Source organism: Ursus arctos, unplaced genomic scaffold (assembly GCF_023065955.2).
Source record: "Ursus arctos isolate Adak ecotype North America unplaced genomic scaffold, UrsArc2.0 scaffold_17, whole genome shotgun sequence".
NCBI classification, from domain to species: Eukaryota; Metazoa; Chordata; class Mammalia; order Carnivora; family Ursidae; genus Ursus; species Ursus arctos.
The window spans coordinates 54,243,149-54,266,167 of NW_026622841.1; the positions used below are offsets into that span (position 1 = coordinate 54,243,149).

The 23,019-nt window shown below is 45.8% G+C and overlaps 1 protein-coding gene and 1 long non-coding RNA gene across 2 annotated transcripts in view; one reads left to right on the plus strand and one right to left on the minus strand.

Moving 5' to 3' along the window:
• The window catches only part of LOC130543942 (uncharacterized), a 33,880-nt gene extending 14,560 nt beyond the window's left edge, over positions 1 to 19,320 (minus strand). The window contains exon 1 of the long non-coding RNA XR_008959739.1: positions 19,120 to 19,320. This is a non-coding gene — a long non-coding RNA (uncharacterized LOC130543942). The remainder of the gene's footprint in view (positions 1 to 19,119) is intronic.
• On the plus strand, positions 15,846 to 17,836 carry LRRC30 (leucine rich repeat containing 30). The gene has a single exon (XM_026495938.4). It carries the CDS (start codon positions 16,245 to 16,247, stop codon positions 17,148 to 17,150), a length of 906 nt encoding a protein of 301 aa, XP_026351723.1. The 5' UTR covers positions 15,846 to 16,244; the 3' UTR covers positions 17,151 to 17,836.
• Positions 19,321 to 23,019: the final 3,699 nt, after the last annotated feature.

Sequence of the window (23,019 nt, forward strand, 5' to 3'; positions counted from 1 at the left end):
ATGACAGCAGCTGTCACTTATGGGTATATCCTATGAGTCAGACTCTGAGCTGAGGCATACCCAGTTCTTACACAAATTCTCGAATTTGCAGAGAGAACCCAAGGCCCCAGGATGCAGGGCCAGTCCCTGAAGGGCAAAGTCACTTCACTTCTACTTTTTTGGAAAAGAAGTAATTTTTTTAAAATTGGGAATCAATTTATAGGGAAGTAATTCTCAAAGGAGAGGAAGAAAACACACACACATTGTACATATTTCAAAAGAACCAGGGTCTTAGATGAGTGTAACAGAAACAGAAATGTAATTCCCAAGCTACCGCAAGAAAAACACTAGACTCCCCAGACTGGAAAGAAAACTTTTCAAATTATATGTGAAGAATATTCCCCTGCTATCATCTCTAAACCTTCTGTTTCCATCCCTCCTCCACACCCTTCTCACTAAAAATCAGCACAACTCTTTGGGGGCAAACATGGTGACAAGGTGAGGGGCAGTGGGGGGTGGGAGGGTAGAGGAGAAAGGAGAGGCTCACAAAGTAATGTCAAGTTGCTGTTAATAGCAGCGTTGCTTCCTAGCAGGACATATCGGAATTTGTCTGGGACCAGAGTGAAGAAATGGTGCAAGCTGGTGTCCTGGTGAACCAATATCCTTCACATGTCAGTTGGACGTGCAGCCTCCCTTGCTGTTGCGGCTCCAACATCTTCCCATGGGGTATAGTCTCTGGGTCTGCTGCTGAACCTTCACCTGAGATTTTACCTGGAAGCTTTTGTACTTAGCAGTAGGGTTCCCCAACTTAGCAAATTAATCCTTCCAAATTACCGAGGAAAAGTATGGCCCTGATTTGAAGCTCATACAACATCTTCCTTCCCCCTCCCCCCACGTCCTCCTCCTCCTTCTTCTCTGGGCTCTGTGGACTCACTTTTCAAATCTTTTCTCTAAGTTTTATTATCTTACCTTTCTTTGTCGTTTTATGGTTCTATATGTCAAATGCTGTGTTTTTTACAGAAAATGATCGAACAAAAGCAGAGGAAACAAACTTATAGAAGTCCTTTTACAAACGGGTGCGTGGCTTGAAATGCACTTGGAGCAGCACAAGGGTCAGGTGCACAGCGGAGGCTCTTGACTCTAGGGCACTGTCAAGGGCTCTGATGACGGGTTGGCCCCTGGCACCTCCTCCCTCACCGCTACACACTGCTTTTCAAGCTTTTCCCTCAGCCCATGGGGAAAGGCAGCTCTTGTGAGACCTTGAATACCATGTACTCAAGGGCAAAATGCACCCGATGAGGTGTCTAGAGCCTCACGGTTTTGACCCAGCTTTACCTCTGCTGACCTGTTTGACCTTGAGCGAGTCACTTAATTTCTCTAACCCCTGTGGTTCCTCAGTTTAGATGGATGGTCCCTAGAGTTCTGCCAGCTTTAAAATCCTCCTCATCTGGGGTCTCTGATTGAATCCTGGAGACGTGAGGCAAACCGAATGCTCTATTGCCCAAGGTTGATCCGTCAAATAAAATAATGGACAGGAGAGGAATTGGCAGCAAACTTTCCTGAGGCTGAATGTGCATTTCCTAGCAAAAGGGGGTTATAGCACTCTAAAGAAAGAGGTTCCTTGAAAAGAAGAAAATTTAAAACACTAACAAAGGCCATTCAAGGAAAGGAGAGGAAGGTAAGTTTTCATGCTGTGAAGAGATGGTTTCCGTGTACTCTCTCTGTAAGCTCTCTGCTTTCCTGGTGCCTCTAGCATCCTGATTCTCGAGTCTCTTTGGGTCACAAAAGTGAGATTCGTGTATTGAACAATCTGAGCTTGGTACAAAAGTGAAATGGTTTTATTTTTTCCTACTGCTGCCTTCAAAGATACTTCCCCTTTCCTGTCACTTAAGCACAACTTGGGTGAATTCTTCAGTTATTTTATTCAGTTTAGGCATTAAAAAATGTCCACTCCAACTTAAAGCTTTAATTTCCTATCCTCTTGCCTCCAACCACTGTGTGATTCTTAAAATTTGCTTCTCATAGACAGAATAATTTTGAATTACTTCTTCATCTTTGATCATTTTTGTTTCACATTCCATTATTTAAAAATTTTAAAAATATTTTATTTATTTATTTTAGTGAAAGACTGAGAGAGAACCAACAAGTGGGGCAGGGGAGGGGTGGAGGGAAAGGGAGAGAGAGAATCTCAGACTCTACACTGAGTGTAGAGGCTGATGTGGGGCTCAATTTCATGACCCTGAAATCATGACCTGAGCCGAAGTCAAGAGTTGGATGCTTAGCCAACTGAGCCACCCAGGTGCCCCTCCATTACTTTAAAAGAAAACCTTTTAAACACTTCAATTGAAATAATTTCAGACTTAGAGAAAAGGTGCAAAGTCATAGAGTTCTTACATATCCTTAACCCAGATCTAAAATGGTAATATTGTACCTTATTTGCCATATTATTCTGTTATATATACAAATTATTTAATATATACATTTGCACACATTTTCTTAACAATTTCAGAATAGGTTGTAGACATAATATCCCTTTACTCTGAAATATGTTGGTGTACATTTCTTTTAAAAACATGACATTCTCTTGGGGCACCTGCGTGGCTCAGTCGGTTGAATGTCTGACTCTTAATTTCAGTTCTGGTCATGATCTCAGTGTCACGGATCAAGCCCCACAACCGACTCCGTGCTCAGAGGGGAGTCTACTTGAGATTCTTTCCCTCTCTCTCTCCCTCTCCTTCTTCCCCTCCCCCTGTGTGTGCACGTGCTCTCTCTCTAAAATGAATAAATAAATCTTAAAAAAACCCCAAAATATGACATTCTCTTATATAAGCACAGTATGGTTTTCAAAGCATAAAATTAACATTGGTGAAATACTATTTTATCTAATCTACAAACTTTACTCAAATTTCAGATTTATCCCATTAATGTCCTTATATTAAAACAAGAAAATTAATTTTTTCTGTTCCAAGATTCAGTCAAGGATCACACACAGCAATTAGCTGTCATTTCTCTACAGGCTCCTTTTATCTGGAACAATTCTTTACTCACTTTTCACTTTTTCTTTATCGTAACTTTCATGATCTTGACATTTTTGGAGAGTATAGGCCATCTACCTTGTAGAATGGTGCTGAATTAGGGTTCAGCATTCCATTTACATTTATCTGAATTTTCTCTGTATTCTCTAGGAAATAGTTAAAGACAAAAAAAGGAGGTACTCCTCCTATACATTAAAGTCACGAGTCTGTGAATTCTTGTTATGCCGACACTTTCTAAAACTGCTTTCCAAATTGCATTTTAAAAAGCTTATTTGAATTTTTTCAAATATGTAATTTCATGAAACAAAAGGGAGAAAGAAAGAAAGAAAGAAAGAAGAAAGAAAGAAAGAAAGAAAGAAGAAAGAAAGAAAGAAAGAAAGAAAGAAAGAAAGAAAGAAAGAAAGTAATAGAGGAAAATCTATGACTCGTTCGTAATTTAATAAAGCGCTGCATTACTAAGTACATTCCTGACGGGAACCAAATCCACTGGGATGACTTTACATGTGTGTGTCAGTTATCTGTTGCTGAATAACAAAACACTCCAAAACGTAATGGCTTTAAATGACAACATAAATACATCTCACTCAACCCAAGCAAGGTGCATTCCTTATCCAAATCCCCCTCCTCTGGATCCCAAAAATGTTTGACCACTTTAGTGCCACTTCAAATGGGAGGAAGTACAATGGAGGGGAAGTCAATGGACTGTAGTTAAAAGGCCTTACTTTTATACATTTTGTTTTTAAAAGGCCACAGTGTCAACACATCACTAGGTCTCAACTAGTGCCTTGGAGGCACTCTGGGCAAGTGAGGAAAGGCTAAGCTGTGCCAGCTCCACAGGAAATCCCCCTCTGCCTGAGAATTCACCAGAACACCTGAGGGGAGGATGGAGACCCAGCTCTTCTAACCACAGGTTCGTGCACAAGCAGCCCGAATCCCTGAGAGACAATTAGACTCTATACCTGGGTATTTCACACGCTTACAAACAGAAGATTTTGAGAGGCATGAGGAACCATTCTAGACTTACTCTTTTGGAGCATATTTGCTTCTCAAAGGGCAAATATATTTACAGGGATGTGACCTGAAACAGAAGCCAAAATAAACTGCTCCAATTTACTGAACTGCAGAACAAATTGAATCCAAAAACACACATTTTTATAGAGCCATGAACCACAGAAAAGGTTGATTTCTTTCCGTTTCAAAAAAACATGTTTTGCTTTCTTTCCCATAATGTTTTCATTAATTTTGTTTTTGAATTTTAAAAAGTTCTGTAGGTATAGTATGATTTTCAGCCAAACAGAGCTATGCAAAAAAAAAAAAAGGAAAAAAAGAAAAGAAAAGAGTAACTTTCTTGTTTTCTTATAACTAAACTCAAATCTTCCCTAAGACCTCATAGCTCCCTGGAAACTGAAAACTCACACAAACCCATCCATATAAATGCAATTTAAGTCAGTGATTTTGTAGTAATTTTTGGTTTAAATTCAATTAAATTTTAAAATTTCTCCTTCCCCATCCCTTGGTTGGTTCTGAGCCAGCTGTTAGACTTAACCACCTAATTACCTCGCAGGGCAACCAGACCGGAAGCTGGGCCACCCACTCTCTGTACTTCCAGCATCCGGACTGGGTGGTGATTCCATCAATTCTCAGGACCCCAGGCAAACCCCACGCTCAGGAACTGAGCTGGGGCAGCAGGCACTATGCAGGGATTTGCAAAGATGAGGGCTCCAATCAGTGTCCCACGGGCCTGGATGTGGGGCCAGCCTGGTGAGCGTGAAAGCATAAGCCTGCATGCCTGAGTGGAGCTCTCAAGGGGACAAGCACAGGAGACAAGAATATGCCACCACAGGAAAGGTGTTAATGTAGAAATAGAGTTTACTTAGTTGAACATGATATATAACTGCAAAACTTGCGAAGCATTTGTAGTACTTAAGACTTCTTTCTGTGGGGCGCCTGGGTGGCTCAGTCAGGGTATTATGGAGGGTATTATGCTGAGCAAAATAAGTCAATCAGAGAAAGACAATTATCATATGGTTTCACCCATATGTGGAATATAAGAAACAGCACAGAGGCTCATAGGGGAAGGGAGGGAAAATTGAATGGGGAAATTAGAGAAGGAGACAAACCATGAGAGACTCTTAACTCTAGGAAACAAACTGAGGGTTGTTGGAGGGGAGGTGGGTAGGGGGATGGGGTAATTGGGAGATGGATGTTAAGAAGGACACATGACATTAAGGAGGACACGTGATATGCAACTGATGAATAGTTTAACTCTACATCTGAAACTAATGATGTACTGTATGTTGGCTAATTGAAGTTAAATTAAAAAATAAAAATAAATAGACTTCTTACTATTCCTTTTAATAATTTTTAAGAGATATTTAAAATCTATTACAATATTAAATCATTAAGTGTTGCAAATACCCAATGCATGCTCATTAGACCCTTGGGGACCTATGGTCAAAACCACGTATTTTTTTTAAAAGTATGACACCAGAACAATGAAACTCTCTTCAAACTTACGTTGAGCAGAATAATCATTACACGAAGACGGGTCTTTAACTCTGAAGTCAAGTAACTCTTCAAAGATGATTTATTCTGAGAAAAGCGACCCTGTGGGGGTGTCGTTCCCACTTCTTTTCTGTGTGAGTCATCTCCCTACCGTCTCTGCCCCGTCCGCTGCTGCTCTTCTCCCGTTTGAGTCTGAGCCTCCATTGCAAAGTGCCCGCACCTTCTGCTCCTGCTAGTTCCTCTCCTCGTAGCTCGGCCAGCCTGCATGTGGCCAAACCAGGCTCCTGCCTCCCCTGAACCTTCCTGCCCTCCCCCATCCCTCACACAGCTTCTTCCTCCCTCTGTCTCTTCCTATCGCACCTTAGACAGACTTCAGTTACGGTGCTTGTAACCGTGCACCAAAGTACTGTGGTAGGCAGAGGGCAGGGATCCGGTAGGAACTCAGTGGAGTTGGCTCCATTTTGCTGCTTCCCCAGTGGCTTTCTCTTCTTTGCATTCGTAGGACCTTTTACCCGGCCTGGTAGACAGCAAGCGCTTCATTAATGCTAGTCAAATGAAGGCCAGGGATGATGTGGCAGGAACGCACTTGAGCTTGATGCTGATGACTTTGAGCCAGCTGGAGTGAAGTTTTCAGTTGAGCCAGACCCTTTTATTTTCTATTCGGTATCCCTTACCTGCTTATTGCAGGACAATCGTATTGTCTGGTTTATTGTGAAAGTTACAACTGGCAACAGTGCTGACTTGAATTTTCCTTCATGATTTAAAAAGGCATTATTAATTGTTGAAAGTGGCTGATAGGTTTAGGGGGGTTTATTGTGCTTTTATATAATAAACTTTTTAAAACCATTATTATTACACAGTTATAACATTAGTAGAAATCAAAGAAAAAGGAAAAACTTCATCCACGTTCCTGACACTGCAACCAGTCAGTTTCTGTTTTTCCCTCCTTTCTTTCAATTCCTTCCCCTGTGCCTATGTAATTTTTGTGCAGTTGCAGTCATTTTTGCAGATGTTCTAAGCATACAGGCATCTTGCCATAAGCCTAATTCTTTCAGCTTCCATGCAATCACTGAGAAGTCGGGTAACTGCAGGGCAGTGATGTCCGTGCTGATGATGGTAATGACTACCACCTAATGGAGCTCCAGGTCTGGGCCACTGCCGTTCACGTTCTATGTCTAATCCCAGAACAAACTCAGCGAGGCTGAGAGCTTGTCTAAAGTTACAAAACAAGTAGAAGAGAAATAGTACTTGTCATCACTAATACTTACCAATTACTCTACTCTATGCCAGGAGCCCAGCTAAGCAGGTTACCTGCTTCATCCCATTTAATCCTCATAGCAATGCCACAGTATTATTAATCCCATCCCCCAGAGGAGGAAACTGAGGTTTAGAGAGCCTAAGCAATCAGACTACTTCGCACCGCTAGAAAATGGCAGAGCTAGGAGTTGACCCCCAGCCCTCTGACTGCAAAGCTCGACTTGTAACCAAGGATTTGAAACTGGCTGTGGACTCCCTCAGATGCAGGGCTTCCGCCCCTTTATACTCTACCTTCTTGCCTTGACAGGGATGGGGGTGAAAATCTGAGATGAAAACAGTAATAGAACACTGGAGGAGTGTGTGTGTGTGTGTGTGTGTGTATATATATATATATAAAGATTTTATTTATTTATTTGAGAAAGAGAGACAGAGTGAGAGCATGAGAAGGGAGGAGGAGCAGAGGGAGAGGGAGATGCAGACTCCCCGCTGAGCAGAAGACCTGAAGACCCTGGGATCGTGACCCGATCTGAAGGCAGATGCTTAACCAACTGAGCCACCCGGGCGCCCTGTTGGAGGAGTTTTTAAACAAGATTTTAAACTTTTAATTTATCAATTGTATAAGTTAAATACACACCCATGCATATTTTAAACTTCCTATTGGAGAAGCATGTGTCTCAGATCGGGACTGAACGCTTCACTTCACTGAACTTAGTCTCTCTGCTTCAATTTTTTTTTAGCCATTTTTAAATTTACTATCCTAAAATACCCCAATAGTTTGAAACTTCTTAAAAGGAGACTTGATCTTTAATGAGCTCTGCTACTCCGGACCGAGGATATTATATAGCATCTCATTGCTCTTAAATTCATGACCTTGCTTTCTGATACAAACTTAACGTGCAGAATGCTGATTTGGTGTTTGATTACTCCCTCGGCTTTTAATCAAAACATCTTTTTATTTCCTCTTTCCTTCAGTGCCTTTTAAGCATGCTTTGATGGGCAGGCCCAAGTGGGCAAGGACTATAAAAGCCTTCACTGTCCCTTGGCTCCGTGAGGACGGGCAGGAAGACGCTGGGAAGACTGAGCTGGGAGAACTGGGGTTACTTAGCCCGGTGGAGGGATATCCTGAGAGGAAAAAGTGTGCAATAACAAAATATGTCTCTTTCTGCAAGCAACCTTTTTTAAAAACTCAATTTTAATTTGTTGGGATGATCTAATAAAATGCAGCTGGCCAGCAAGGTAGACTCCGTGTTTTCTGAGAATCGCACAGTGCTTGGTTTCTGTGACAGGCTGGAGCTGCTGACATCCAGATCCCGGAGTGGGTGGCCTTGCTGCGGGCTCCCTGTTCCTGAATGGATAATGTGAGCAGTGTAACTCCGTAGAAATAGAAGTTGGAGACCGGTTGATAAACAAGGCGGGTTTTATTTATGTTTCTGGTCACATGGGTCACATAGTAGTAGAGGGGCTGTAACCCTCTCAAAATAGAGTGGGCTCAATTCATGAATAAGAAGACTTAGCAGGGGAGGAGACAGGAGTCACCGAATAGGTGCCCTTCATTGGCCAATCTCCTGCCCTCAAGGGCAGCAAACAATGAGGAATAAGATTTAGCTCCAGCCCTCGCAAATGTATTTATAGTCCAGAGAGGAGACAGGCGTGGAAGCTGATGATCCCCAGGTGCTCAGGGCTCTAAGCCCCAGTACTATTGAGGTTTGGGGCCAGATAACTCGTCACTGTGGGGCTGTTCTCTACATTGTAGGATATTAGCAGCATCCCTGGCCTTTACCCAGAAGATGCCAGTAACACCCCCACCAACCCAGTGGTGGACAGCCAAACCTAGCCCCAGACATTGCCAAGAGTCCCCCGAGGGGCAAACTTGCCCCAGTTGAGAACCTCTGCTGTAGGGGGTGGTGAGCACTGTGTGTGGCCAGGGATAGGGCAGGATGCTTTAGGAGGGGAGGAAGGATGCCCAAGTAAGCTTGGAGTCAAGAGGGGTGGTCATGAAAGCCCCGTTGAGGCAGTGAAACCGTGTCTGGTGTGTAGCGTGAGTGTGCTAGCACGCAAAGTAAGGGACCCACGTCACAAAGGAACCGCGTCCTGAACATGCAGAGGGCATGCGGGGCAACCAGTCGCTCCCTCGGTATTGCTGGCAAGTCGGGTGTGTGTGTGTCGGGGGGTGGATGGTAGGACACGAGACTGTGATGGGGACTGTGTGTGGGACCGTGGGCTGTGAGGAACATCTGTGGGCCCAGGTGTGTCATTGCCAGGCCTGTAAGCTGCCAGTTGTTAAGAACAGTCTTCTGGAACTTTCTGGCCACAGTACCGAGGATGGATTACGGTGGGCTCTAGATGGCACCAGGTGCTGTGCTACTCACTTCACTTACTCCAGTCGGTCCTCATGACAGGCCTGGGAGAAGGAAGCACAATGATCCCCTTTATAGACAAGGATGTAGAAGGGCCAGGCCTCCCCACTCCATGCCGCACATCTCATGGGAGAGCAGGATCAGGACCTTCTGTGAGCAGATATGGAGGCCTCTTCTGCAAGATGAAATAGGCCTGGCTTGTCTGACAGAGTTTTGTGTGGCACGTGCTGTGATGGAGGTGACATTAGGGCTTCTGTGATCAGCCCATGCACACAGGAGGTGAGGAAAATCCTCAAAGGGACTCATTAGGCAAACACAGGTCAATATATAGTCACAGAGGAGCAACTAAAAACAAGCAGGACAGCCAAGTGGCTTCTGCATTGATTTTTCTTCACATCAAATGTCCTTCAGGCCCCAGATGTTTGTTCATTTCTGCAAACATTTATTGGGCACCTACTATACCCTCAGAATTGTTCCAGGGCTCTGGGGGAGACAAGGAGCTTGAAACCTGAGGATGAATGCTTTTTTCAAGAGGAGCTTTGTATCCCGCCACATTACTAAATTGCACAAAGATAAACTCTAAATGGATGAAAGACCTCGATGTGAGACAAGAATCCATCAAAATCCTAGAGGAGAACATAGGCAGCAACCTCTACTACATCGGCCAAAGCAACCTTTTTCATGACACATCCCCAAAGGCAAGAGAAACAAAAGATAAAATGAACTTGTGGGACTTCATCAAGATAAAGAGCTTCCGCACAGCCAAGGAAACAGTCAAAAAAACTAAGAGGCAGCCCACGGAATGGGAGTAGATATTTGCAAATGACACTATAGATAAAAGACTGGTATCCAAGATCTACAAAGAACTTCTCAAGCTCAATACACAAGAAACAAATAAACAAATCATAAAATGGGCAGAAGATATGAACAGACACTTTACAATGAAGACATACAAATGGCTAACAGACACATGAAAAAATGTTCAAAATCATTAGCCATCAGGGAAATTCAAATCAAAACCACACTAAGATACCACCTTACGCCAGTTAGAATGGCAAAAATGGACAAAGCAAGAAACAACAATTGCTGGAGAGGATGTGGAGAAAGGGGATCCCTCCTACATTGTCGGTGGGAATGCAAATTGGTACAGCCACTCTGGAAAACACTGTGGAGGTCCCTTAAAAAGTTAAAAATTGAGCTACCCTATGATCCAGCCATTGCACTACTGGGTATTTACCCCAAAGATACAGACGTAGTGAAGAGAAGGGCCATATGCACCCCAATGTTCATAGCAGCAATGTCCACAATAGCTAAATCATGGAAGGAGCAGAGATGCCCTACAACAGATGACTGGATTAAGAAGTTGTGGTCCATATATACAATGGAATATTACTCAGCTATCAAAAAGAACGAATTCTCAACATTTGCTGCAACATGGACGGCACTGGAGGAGATAATGCTAAATGAAATAAGTCAAGCAGAGAAAGACAATTATCATATGGTTTCTCTCATCTATGGAACATAAGAACTAGGAAGATCGGTAGGAGAAGAAAGGGATAAAGAAAGGGGGGTAATCAGAAGGGGGAATGAAGCAAGAGAGACTATGGACTCAGAGAAACAAACTGAGGGCTTCAGAGGGGAGAGGGGTGGGGGAATGGGATAGGCCGGTGATGGGTAGTAAGGAGGGCACGTATTGCATGGTGCACTGGGTGTTATAAGCAACTAATGAATCATCGAACTTTACATCAAAAACCAGGGATGTACTGTATGGTGAATAACATAATATAATAAAAATATTATTATGAAAAAAAAAAGAGGAGCTTGACTTTGAAAGAAAAGCAGCTCAATTTGAATGTCCCTAAGAACCTGCCCCTGAACTTCTCGCTCTCTGAGAAAGCCTGTTTTCCTCTGGGAAGAGCTGATGGCTGAAAAGTTTGGCTAAGGGAAGTTTCCAGGGGAGGAAAGGAACCAGGCTCACCCTGTTCTGGTGAAGTTCCTCGCACTCAAACCCCTGAAGGAGGCAGTGGAACTGGCCATCTTCCCCTTGCTCTGTGGAGCCTCCATTCAGAGGCTATGCACGGAGCCGTGTTCTATGTGTCTTGGGTGTATACAGGCGTTTAATTCCCATAGCAACCTTCTAGGTACTATGACTGTCTCCTCTTCACATATGAAGACATGGAAATATTGGCAAGTTAAGTAGTTTGCCCAGGGTCACATGGCTTTTCAGTAATAAACTCAGGATTACAACCCCAGGCGGTCAGCCACAGCAACCAGGGCCTGACTCTGACTGCCAGGCTCTGCTGCCTCCCGCTGAGCTGGCTGTGGGCTGGAAGGCTGGGACACGTTCTAATGGGAAGAGCAACAGGCCGCTTTACTAGAAAACCATGCAGAGGCGAGCAGGTAGGCACGTGGTAGGAAGAGAACAGAATTTAGCTCAGACAACCCAGGTGTTGACGGTAACTGACACTAGTTTTGTAACCTGGAGTGTCAGCTAACCTCGCCAGAGCTCAGCCGTCCCATATTGCACGTAAGGTTAGCAGATGACCCTCTCACGTCGCTTAAATATCAGGTAGACTATAGAATAGTGTCTAGGCTCCTGACACTAAGTACTCTGTAAATATAAGGTGAGTGAAAGATGAAACAGGGGTACTTCAAGGATACAGGTTTGATTGGCCTCGAAATAAGAGTAAAGTTCGTGAACAAAAGCATAATAAAGATCAAACACACGGGGATGTTCAGTAAATGGATCTAGAGGCATGTGTGCACATGTGTGTGTTGGGGCCATTTACACGGAGGTCGTACCATGAGCCATCACTGTCCTGTGGGTCACAGACCATTAATAACTGTGACTTAGGGAACTGTGCTACGTACGTCGGGTTTCCCCTTTACATGCATCTTACAGATGCTTAAGCACGGACTGTTCTGAGACACGGGCTCTCCGTGGACGGCTGCAAAACCTAGCAACGGGCTCCGTTTGACGCAGAGTGTGCCGGGCTCAGAGTGAATGCAAGGCTTGACTTTGCTCTCCCTCCCTGGCCTACTTCCCAGGCTCCCCTTTACTTTCCCTTGCCTGGGTTGTACTCCTCAATAAAACTTTAGCCCATAGCTTTGGCCTCAAGCGCGGCTTCTGAGGAAACCTGAACTAAGACAGAATTTTTTTTTTTAATTTTTTTCAGTCAAAGAAAATACATGGAAGTAAATATGCGTGGGAGAAGGAGCTACATTTCCATATGCGAGAGGCTAACCCCATTGTCTACACTCTACAATATTTTCTTTTTTTGAAATTTTAAATTAGCAAAGCAGTAGTTTTAATATACTATTTAAACACACACATTAGTTTCTTCCAAAATTAATAGACGTGATGTGTAGACACGAGCTGAAAAGCCACCGTGAGAAGAAAAAGTATTGTTTTCAGTAGATATTCCGTTAGTGTGAACTCAGGGGGGGCTATAGGCGCTTTTGTAACCTACTATTTTATACTCTCATCATTTTGATTTTATTTTATTTAAAATTAAAGACATCAGGGGCACCTGGGTGGCTCAGTCGTTAAGCGTCTGCCTTCGGCTCAGGGCGTGATCCCAGTGTTATGGGATCGAGCCCCGCATCAGGCTCCTCCACTAGGAGCCTGCTTCTTCCTCTCCCACTCTCCCTGCTTGTGTTCCCTCTCTCGCTGGCTGTCTCTATCTCTGTCGAATAAATAAATAAAATCTTTAAAAATAAATAAATAAAATTAAAGACATCATAAATGTTGATTTTCATATGTTGGAAGAGGAATCAATTAGAATATATCACAATGTAGTAAACACACTGAGAGCACTAAACACATTTCAATTATTCCATAACTTCCTTAGGTGTTAAAGACAATCACATGACTTACCACGATTTGGAATTGCAAAAATCTGTTCAACAAAGCTTCATTCTGAGACTATTCCAAACTGAATTTCATTTAGGGAGCCTTGGGAAGTCTCTTTTGGCCCAAGTCTGATATGCATGCTGCATAGTGAATTCTAAAGCCAATAGCACTCCCCATTACTGTTTATTCTCCAGGGACCAATATTAATGCAAGCAAAAAAAGAAAGCTGCCTTGGAATTTGCAGGCTTTCACCAGAAAAGAGGTTAAATGTCTTTCACTTCCCTAGGGTGGTCTGCTTTGCAGTGAGAATCCCACTGGACTAGTGAGAAGGAGCTCTGGGAAGTCTCCACCTCCCCCAGTGGCCCATTTCACAGATGAGGACACTACCCAGACACAGTGACCATCCTGGAGGTGAGCCATTCTCAGACTGGGTAGCCACGGTTGACTATGTGGGCTCTAACTACGTTTCAAAAACTTGGAAGAAACAGTTATTCACGTAGCTCATTGATTTGATAAGTAAGAACTTTGTTAGAGAAGAACCGAACTATTTTTGGAAGGAATTAAATCCCTCATGCCAAAGTCTTCTGGAATGACATTTCAACTTTGCTTCTCCTGTTTCTGCTGGGGTACAGTGAGAAGGGTTAACGCCAATTTATGTAGTTATTTCTATGCGTGTAATTACATAGTCATTTCTCTACCCATGTTCCCTTCAATCCTACCCCCTAACAACTTGAAAACAAAAGTCCGTATCCTGGCCATATTGAGTCCATCTGTCTACAGGGCTAAGCCGAGAGTCTTCTTATGGTTCCAGCTTGGGCTGTGGAGTTGGACTAACTGAGTTTGAATTCTGGTTCTGCCATCACCAGATACTTGAATTTGGGCAAGTGACTTGATTGTGCCTAAGTAACCTCCCTATCCTTGCTTCTTCATCTGTAAAATTGGGGTGATTTTAATGCCCATCCTGCTTGCACAGTGCCTAGTGTCATGCCTTAAAAAAAAAAAGGTTTTATTTATTTATTTGACAGAGAGTGAGAGAGCACAAGTGGGGGCGGGGGGCAAAGGGAGAGGGAGAAGCAGACTCCTCACTGAGCAGGGAGCCCGATGTGGAGCTCTATCCTGGGACCCAGGGATCCTGACCAGAGTTGAAGGCAGATGCTTAACCGACTGAGCCACCCAGGCGCCCCCCTAGTGTCGTGCCTTTCACACTGTAAACATTTGATAAATGTTGGCTATTGATAAGTACTTAAAAAGTATTTATCTCGGAAAAGAACATGTTAAAGGAAAGAGGGGATTACCATAAAGAAGAAAGCTGTCGGTTCTTGCTCCGACCATCTCAGTTCCCATATTTTGGGAACTCTAAAATAATTTCTCATGCTAATGGAAGGAAAGAGGGAAAGATGCATACCCAATTTTTTTTGTAACCGCAGAACCCTGTTGTCAGATAAAATTTACATATATAAGGCATAATATGCCCCCCAAACTTAGGGTAGACATTTAGGCACATTACCTTTCCTCCCACCACCCCTCGGCACCCCGGTAATAGCTAGAACACTCAAGTACTCCATTAAAAAATGTCCAAGGTATCTGCCTTGACCCAAGAATTCCCGAGAATGCCAAGCGGAGGGAGAAACGGCCCTACCTTGTTTTACACGCCCTGCTGCTCCTCCTGCCCAGACTGTGGAGGGACCTGCAGATTCCCCAGGGGGCACCCAGCTGGGGCTCAGCTCCTGCTCCTGGCCGGTGGTCACAGCTCTGAGAGCACGGTCAGAACCCGCATCGCTCTCCAGGATATGCAGCTGCTGTGTCGAGGGCTGCCAGCAAAAGCCACAGGCTTGCCGACCAAGCCAGCCTTCGCTCCAGCCCGCAAGCCCTTTCTCTGAACGTGGGTCCTCACCCTCGCTGTCTCTTCTCTCCTTCATCATTACCTATTTTTAGGATTCTTCACCTATGCAAACGGGTCTGCGCCTCCTCCTCCACTATTTGCCGGGGCTGCCGTAACTAAGCACCGCACACTGAGTGGCTTAAACAGCACAGGTTTATTTTCTCAACCTTCTGGAGGCTACAAGGCCCAGATCTAGGTGTCAGCAGGGTTGGTGGTTTTTGAGGCCTTTGTCCTTGGCTCACAGATGGCTGTCTCTTCCTGTGTCCTCACATGGCCCTGTCTCCAAATACAGTCACATCTGAGGTACGGGTGGGGTGGTGGGGTTAGGACTTCAACATTTGAAATTTAGGGGGACACAGTTTTCAGCCCACGATGCCAATAATTAACTCTACATACCTCAGGGTATAAATTAACTGCTTTAATTCAAGAAGGAGGGAGGGAGGGGTGGGTGGGAAGGGAAGGACATTGATTGATTGACTGGTGTGTTCCAGGGAGGTGCTCTACACTGTTCTTCAAGGACAGCGGGCACCCCGTGCTAAGCTTACGAAGGCAGCCACTCAAGTGGCCGTTCAGACATTTAACGCGTGCCTTACACCAGCCGGAAGCCCAGAGTGGAAGAGATGACGGCGGAGCGTCTCCAGTTGAAGTGAGCATGGGGGGTCTGGGCCCCTTCACTCTCTCCTCACGGAGTCCTCAGGAGAGGAGAGGAGTCACCTGTGACAAGCACCGTGCAGAACCCTCCGGCCGGGAGGACTGCAGGTGTCCAGGCTCCTCCCGTGACTTTTTCACAACTACGGAACTCATTGGAGTTTGAAACGGGTGTGTACCGTATCATCTGACCCTCCCCGGCTTGGGAAGCATACCTCTGTCGCTAGCATTCATGGAGCTCACGGTCACTCTAACGGGGTCCGGGTGAGTTCCTGAGACCATGCACACAGTCTGGCACTTGTACAGCCGGCTTTATTCTCCCACTTTGCTGCTTCTGGGAGATGGGCTGGTTTATCACCTGCTCAGCTCTGATACCCAAGAAGAGCTGAGAAGGGAAAGTTAGATGCAGCCTCCCTGTGACCTCTTTGCACACACCAGGCCAATAAAACTGGGGCCGAATGACAGTGACAGCTGCCTTGTGGCATTCAGAGGGACTTGAGCGGTTCAGTTCCCCAGTCTCAGGGACAAGGATGTCATTACAGCCCTGCCGCTCCGAGAGAAGCCACCTAAACCCACCCTCGGGGCCGGAGCACAGCGGGGCGGCTCGGGTCTCTGCAAGGCCCCACGGACACCCCTCCTGAGCTCCCTGCTGGCACCAGCTCAGCTTTCAGCAGCTGAGGGACCCCCTCCCGGCCTCAGCAGAGGCCAGTGGGTGAAAAGGGAGGAAGATGGGGGCCAAGCAGTCAAGTGCTCACTGCAGGGACAAGGGCCCCAGGAGGATGGCGCTCCTGCGTGGGAGGCAGCCCTTCTCCCCGTGGGATGACAGCCTGCTCTCAGGAAAAGACCCCCGGGCCCTGCTGAAGCGGGGCATGCGCCATGTCAGCTTCAGCCTGGTCACCAAGGGAATGACGGACATCCCTGACTTTCTGTGGGGCTTGTCTGAGGTCCAGAAACTCAATCTGTCTCACAACCAGCTCCGGGCTCTCCCGCCCGACGTGGGGAAGCTGAGCCGGCTGGTGGTCCTGAACCTCTGCGGCAACCGCCTGCGGAGCCTGCCCCGAGAAATCAGCCTCCTCAAGAGCCTGAAGGTCCTGTTCGTGAACATGAACTGCCTGACCGAGCTGCCGGCCGAGCTGAGCGCTTGCAGAAGCCTGGAGGTCCTGAGCTTGTCCCACAACTGCCTCGCCCAGCTTCCCGCCAGCTTCGCCGACCTGTCCAGGCTGCGAAAGCTGAACCTCAGCAACAACTACTTCGCTCACATCCCCATCTGCGTGTTTGCGCTGAAGGAGCTGGATTTCCTGCACGTGGGCTCCAACCGCCTGGAAAACATCGCCGAGAGCATCCAGTGCCTGGTCAGCCTGCAGATCTTCATCGCCGAGAGCAACAACATCCACTCCTTCCCGAGGTCGCTCTGCCTGCTCACCAGCCTGGAGCTGCTGAACTTGAACAACAATGACATCCAGACCCTCCCGGACGAGCTCTACCTGCTGTGTAGACTGGGGCGGATTGCTTGGAATCCCATGGACAAAGGGCTCCACATTTCCCATAACCCGTTATCCAAGCCTCTGCCGGAGCTAGTAGAGGGGGGGCTGGAGATGCTCTTCAGCTACCTGAAGGACAAAAAGCACAACTGACTGGGCCCCAGGGGCATGGCCAGTCGCCAGCTCGTGGACACCTGTCAGCTGGGTACTGCTCCAGTCTCAGCCTTCTGCCCTCACTGTTCATGTCGGATAGCGTTTGCGTTCACATCTGCTGAATGGTATTGAACACGCCTACGGAGGTGTTTGCTTTTACCTCCGTATGTGCCTAAGAAGCCCCCTGATGTGATGTTCATCTCATCTCAAACGTCAGTGGAAACAGGTCTTTGGTTCTCTTCGAAGAGAAACCATTCCGATTCTTCCTAGGAGCAGTGGAATTCAGCCCTTGGAAGTGTGGGTAGCAGGTCTGGTTCAGTGACACTCAGAAGGCAGATATTTGCTAAGGATGTGCTGTGGGCCAAGTGTGGTATGAGACACTGCCGCCATCTGGTTTCAAGCCTTGAATTGGCAGCCAGCGCTCAGGAAGCAGCAGCAAGACGTGCTCCTACGTCAGCCTCGAGCAAGCATTACTGGGACCAAAGAGCAAGCTGGAGGACTGCTCTGCTGGCATCGACCGGGTCGGGCAGAACCTCCCCCCAGCCGCGTTCTGGGGGAAACAATCATAAGAAATCTGTCTCTAAAATGACTGTAGAGTAACGCTCCAGCTGCTCGTGTTTACGTCTGCTGGTGAGTGACGGGAATAGCATGATGGCTTTCGGGTAATAAATACAAATCAATCTTAATGCACAGTTTCGACCTTCTTTCCCCATCCTCTGGCACCCCTGCCCGTCATATCCCTGAGCTTTTCCAGAAACACCAGCCGATGGTTAAATCATTCGATTCTATTTTCTCTTCTCCTCCCTTAGTGGATGTGCCCTCTTAGCGGTGAGGCTAATAATTGGGGGAGGAGATGGCCAAATGGCAGGAAGGAGGAGGTAAGGCACAGGCAAGTCACACACAAAAAAGTAATTACCCTTTTCACATTCAAAGGAGGGCGATATTAGCACTTGGCTTTTACACGTGGACATTTATAAAATGAGTTTGGCAACATTTAAAAGCTCTTTGGACAAAAGGCTCTGTAAAATATTGTTTGTTTTGCTTTTAATTCTAAGAGTACACAGCTGTTAGTTAAACATGGACATTAGGATGAGCAATTACAGAATTCCTGCCACCAGGGTCATTAGATCTTACTGCCGTCACAGCAGCCAAGAGCCCCTAGGACATGACCATTTATTCAGAGGTAAAGAAATTCCAATGAAAAGATGGCAGTGAAGAAAGAACAGTCCCTTCAGATCAACGGAGAGCTAACTGCTCAGGTTTGGGGGCTGATTCGTCTACAGAATATAGCAAACGGTATCAAGACGTGGGATTTTGGGGTTGCTGCCAAGACTTGCCTAATTTCTTAATACCTTTAGTTTAATTTAGTTTAATTTAACTTATATTTCTTAGCACCTTCTGTAGGCTGGACACTGGGCTAGGAGCTCGAGAAGAATAAGGCCCTGCTGCTTCTACCAAGGAACTCATGGTCTGGTGAAAGAGACAGACCCACGTGGGTTTCTACAATGTACGGCAGGTCCTGATCCCTGGTGAAGGGAAATGTAAGCAGAGGCCACAGCAAGGATGACACACTGGACAGTGTAGACTAGATTGAGCCCCGAAGCCTCAGTAACTAAAGAACAGTGACTGAAGGACACAAGTGGGGTGAGCCAGTCAAATCCTCCGTTCACTCCAGCTATCTCATCCCAATCCCCCACCCCACACCCCACTTGGCAAAGAGTGGCAAAGCACCGGGGCAGTGGGTAGCACCCTCTCCGGTTCTGAACTCAGGCACCTTTAGCGTGGTGCTACTCAACAGGGTCCGCATAACTCATCCATAGGAGAAGTGATGTTCCCAATGGACCCGCGCATCAATTTTCCCATGCCTAAAAGAGGGAAGCCAATTCCTGCTGCTAGCATCAGATACCAGAATTCCATTAGCACGTTCGTGCATGAGCTCTTCTGTTGAACCACTGCAAACAGATCTTACCCGTGTCGCTGGGAGGCAGCTGAAGAAGTTCCCTCTAAACGCCCCCTCCTGCAGCCCCGAGATGTGCGTGTCCCTGCCAGGCACACACAGGCACACTCCAGTAGCCTCACCCCCGTTAGCTTGCTGGAGCCAAGGCTATTTAAAGACTTCAGTGGAATTCTTCCTTGACCTCATGACTCAGTGGGACATTGTAGGGCGAGCCTTCCTCCGCAGAGCAGAACTGGCAGATTGCTTACTGCAGCCTTTTGGCTGGAGCACATGCAGCTGTCAGACAAACACCAGCGTGCGCCAGGATCACGCCCGTTGCTGTCTGCTGCTGAAGAGCCACTTGGGCTCACACTGAATTTCCATGACCTTGCACTGGGCACAGAGGCGAGCCAGGACAGCAGCACTGCGCTTTTCCCGCTGAACCATCCTTTTATTTCCTCTCCTCACTTTTTCAGTCACTTGATCCTATAGTAACTTGACTCCAGGGACCACGGGATCATATTTTGAAGGTGACCCAAGTGCTGATTATACCTTCTTATAGGAAAAAATTGGTATCGATTTGGTTGCCCACTGCCATGCTGCCGTTGGTACCTTTCAAAAGTATAGTAGCAAGGTTTTCTTCCTTAATGCTCGGCGTTGAGGAAATCATAAAAGTAATTGTAGTTGCCCGATATGCTTTAGATATTGATTCTTTGTGAATGCTCCTTTTTATTGATAAAGGGAAGTGCCAAACCAAAAAAAAAAAAAAAAAAAAAAAAAGGTAAACGTGCTTGGTTATTCAAAACACTAACGTGGAGGGAATTTGATACAACCTTCAGTGTCTTTGCTGTCAAATTCTGCAGTTTGCTGACTGACTGTGAATGCTTCTTCCTTCTCTTTTGTGGTCTAATACTGCCACATTCGAATAACTCCCAGGTATTTCGAAGGCTTTGGAAATCAAAGCACTGAGGATGGCAGCACTGGCTGCAGAATGGATTTAGCCAAAGAATACACACTAATTGGGTGCTTGATGTGGGGAGCTGGCGGCCCGCATTCCCGATGATATTGTGGTTTTCATGTCACTTGGCTCTCAGTACGGAGCAATCTCAGCGGTGTGTTCAGAAACACCTTTTGAAGCTGTTGCAAACTACAAGCATACAATTAAGAAAAAATCCTACGTTCATGGGAAAGTAAGACGACTTTGAAAAGACACATCTGTTTGAGGAATAATACTGCTAAATGCATAAAACTGCTGCACATTAGAAGGAAAAATGAAGCCATTTCTCAGCTTGTTGACTTAATAAATGGTTAATGGAAGAGTTGTGCTCCATTCTCGGGCTTTAGTTAATAGACTGCCTTTCCGTAGTTACCTAAGATAGAGTGACTTCAGAGCAGCGCACCTGTGTCTCACAATGGAGTCACGCTGGCAAAAGGGAAAGAGGGAATGTTGTTAATATTTGCAGGGACACATTAAACCCCTTTCTCGTGGTGATGGGTTATTATTTTTTAAGATTCCACTTCATATGCCTCAAAGCACGTACTGAACATGCATTTTGGTGGCTCTGCATGACAAACCGAGGCAGATTAAAGGACTCGGGGCTCGGTCTCTGGAAGACACAGGCAAGTAACAGCAGCCTGAGATTATGGGTGCGTGAGGCTGGGCTGGGGTGCTTCTTTTCTGTAATACGGATGGGCTAGGGAGAGTCTGGACAGAGTTCCTGAGGTGCTGTTACAAATGATGAAAGACAGGAGGTAAATTCAGAAAACGGTGTAAAAACCAAAAAAAGGCAGAAATTCAACATGCCAGATTTAGCTAACGTGAAGGTCCTACTCGATTGTTTCATCAATACCTATTTAAGTACCTGTGTGTGTGTTCTATCTTATTATTCTGCCAAGGAATTATTTTCAGTACTATGTGAGATATACTTGAAAAACACAAAATACCCAGCCTGGATGAAATGTGCAACTAAATACCAGTATCCAATGATTATAATTCATCCAAGAACACCAAAATACAACACCTCCAAATATTTTAAGAAAACATAATACAATTCAGAGAACATGAAAGCTACTATAAACAATAACGGGAACAATCTTGACCTTGTGGAGAAAAGAACTTTTTACAAATGTTCCTTTAAAGTTACCTGTCAAGTTATGCATTGAATCCAGAGCATTACTAATTAAAAAGAAAAGGACAGCATAGTAATAAAAGGGAAGCAGAGAGGGCTCATAATGAGTTTGTAAGAGCTTGGGTGTCATTAGACAAACATCACTGAAAGCGATTAGCATGAAGCTTGCTATGCAGATTTTTAAAGTAGTGTCAAAGGAATCTACTTGCAAGGAGAGGGCTTATTTTCTGCTGCTTCTAGACTCGCTTCTTATTTCAGCCCAAGACAGAAAAAAAAAGCTGAACCAGAGTCCATCCCCAGAGTGTCAGAGTATTTCCTGATGCCCTGGAGAAAAACATACATTGTGAAAGCTACAGGACAGTAATACTGGCTGCCAATGGAACATTATATCATCACCCATGTTCTTTGGTTTCTGGAGTTCCCCAGAAGCCAGTGCGCCAGGACATGCCACTCAGGAGAAGTCTGTGTTCTTCTTTCTCCTGAACGCCATACCAGTCTCTCTTGTGCATGCACATGGGGAGAGGCCTTGCAAGTGGTAGGGAGAGCTCTGCACTGAGAGCTGGACGTGTGAGTTGCACAGCACTTACTGAGCATTGCTGCGTCCTAAGACTGTGCAGGTGTTGGGGACATGACAAAGGAATAAGATCCCCACCCTCTAGGGCTCCCATGTCTGGGGCCAAGAAGATGAGGCTCAGCTAAACAGCTAAATCCTGGGAGGAAAACTGCCTCAGTAGATGCCTAAGTGAATACAAAGACATGTGGGTGAGATTATAGGAGGGGCAGAGGTGTGATGTGATTACAATAGTGTGAGGTACACACAATCTGACATGACAGTTATTGAGCTTTGTTTTGCTTTGTCTTTTGGAAAATTTGGGAATCTCACTGTCCCGGAGCGGTCTGCTTTGTCCCACCTTTGTGGCATTTGTTTTTCCTACCTGAATCTAAGATGTTGGGTGCCCACATGGCCCGAGAGAGGGCATATCATGATAATGGGGGCACCATGTACTGGATTCCAGAGATACCCCCCAAGCCTCTCTCCCACCTCGTCATGGGCAAGGAGTGTTCTGAAAGGACCCTTGTTGGCAGTGGTCCTCCACACTGATTGCTCAACAGAATCGCCTGCAGAACTTCAAAAAAAGAAAGGCTCAATTTCAGAAATTCTGATATAGCTGGATTAAATGGGGCCTGTGCTTCTTTCTGGTTTTTTTTTTTTTTTTGGGTGTGTGTGTGTGTGTGTGTGTGTGTGTTTTAAAGCTCAGTTGGTTAATTCTTTGGCCGACTCTATGCTGAGAAACGCTGATGTAGGCTCTTTCCTGAGCGGCGTGATGTGGGACTGTTAAGCCAAAGGTGGAAGTGACCCACCGAGAAAGGGCAGCCAGAGGTGAGAGATCCCGGACCCCGGCTGGCCCGGGGAAGCCCTGCTGGTGCTTTGTGACTGGGTTCATCTGGGCACTTGTGAAACATTTATAATCCCAGGTCCTGTTGGTGTACCTTGAGATTCAGGAGGTCCAGGGCAGGGCCAGGCATGGGTACGTCTGACAAGCACTCCGTGTGATTCCTATCACATGGCAGACTGGAGAACACATGGGCTAGCAGAATGTGTCCCACTGGAAAATGGGAAAGGCCTTCTATTCCAGACTCAGCCATGACTTGGGTGAAGCTGATTTTCCCGACTGCCTCTGCCGTCCAACTTTGAACTCTTTGCTGACTCTTACCTTTGCATCCAGGATGCAGAAGATACTCAGTGATAACGTATTGAATGAATGAATAGCGAATAAGGAAGTGAACCCCGATACACAGATGA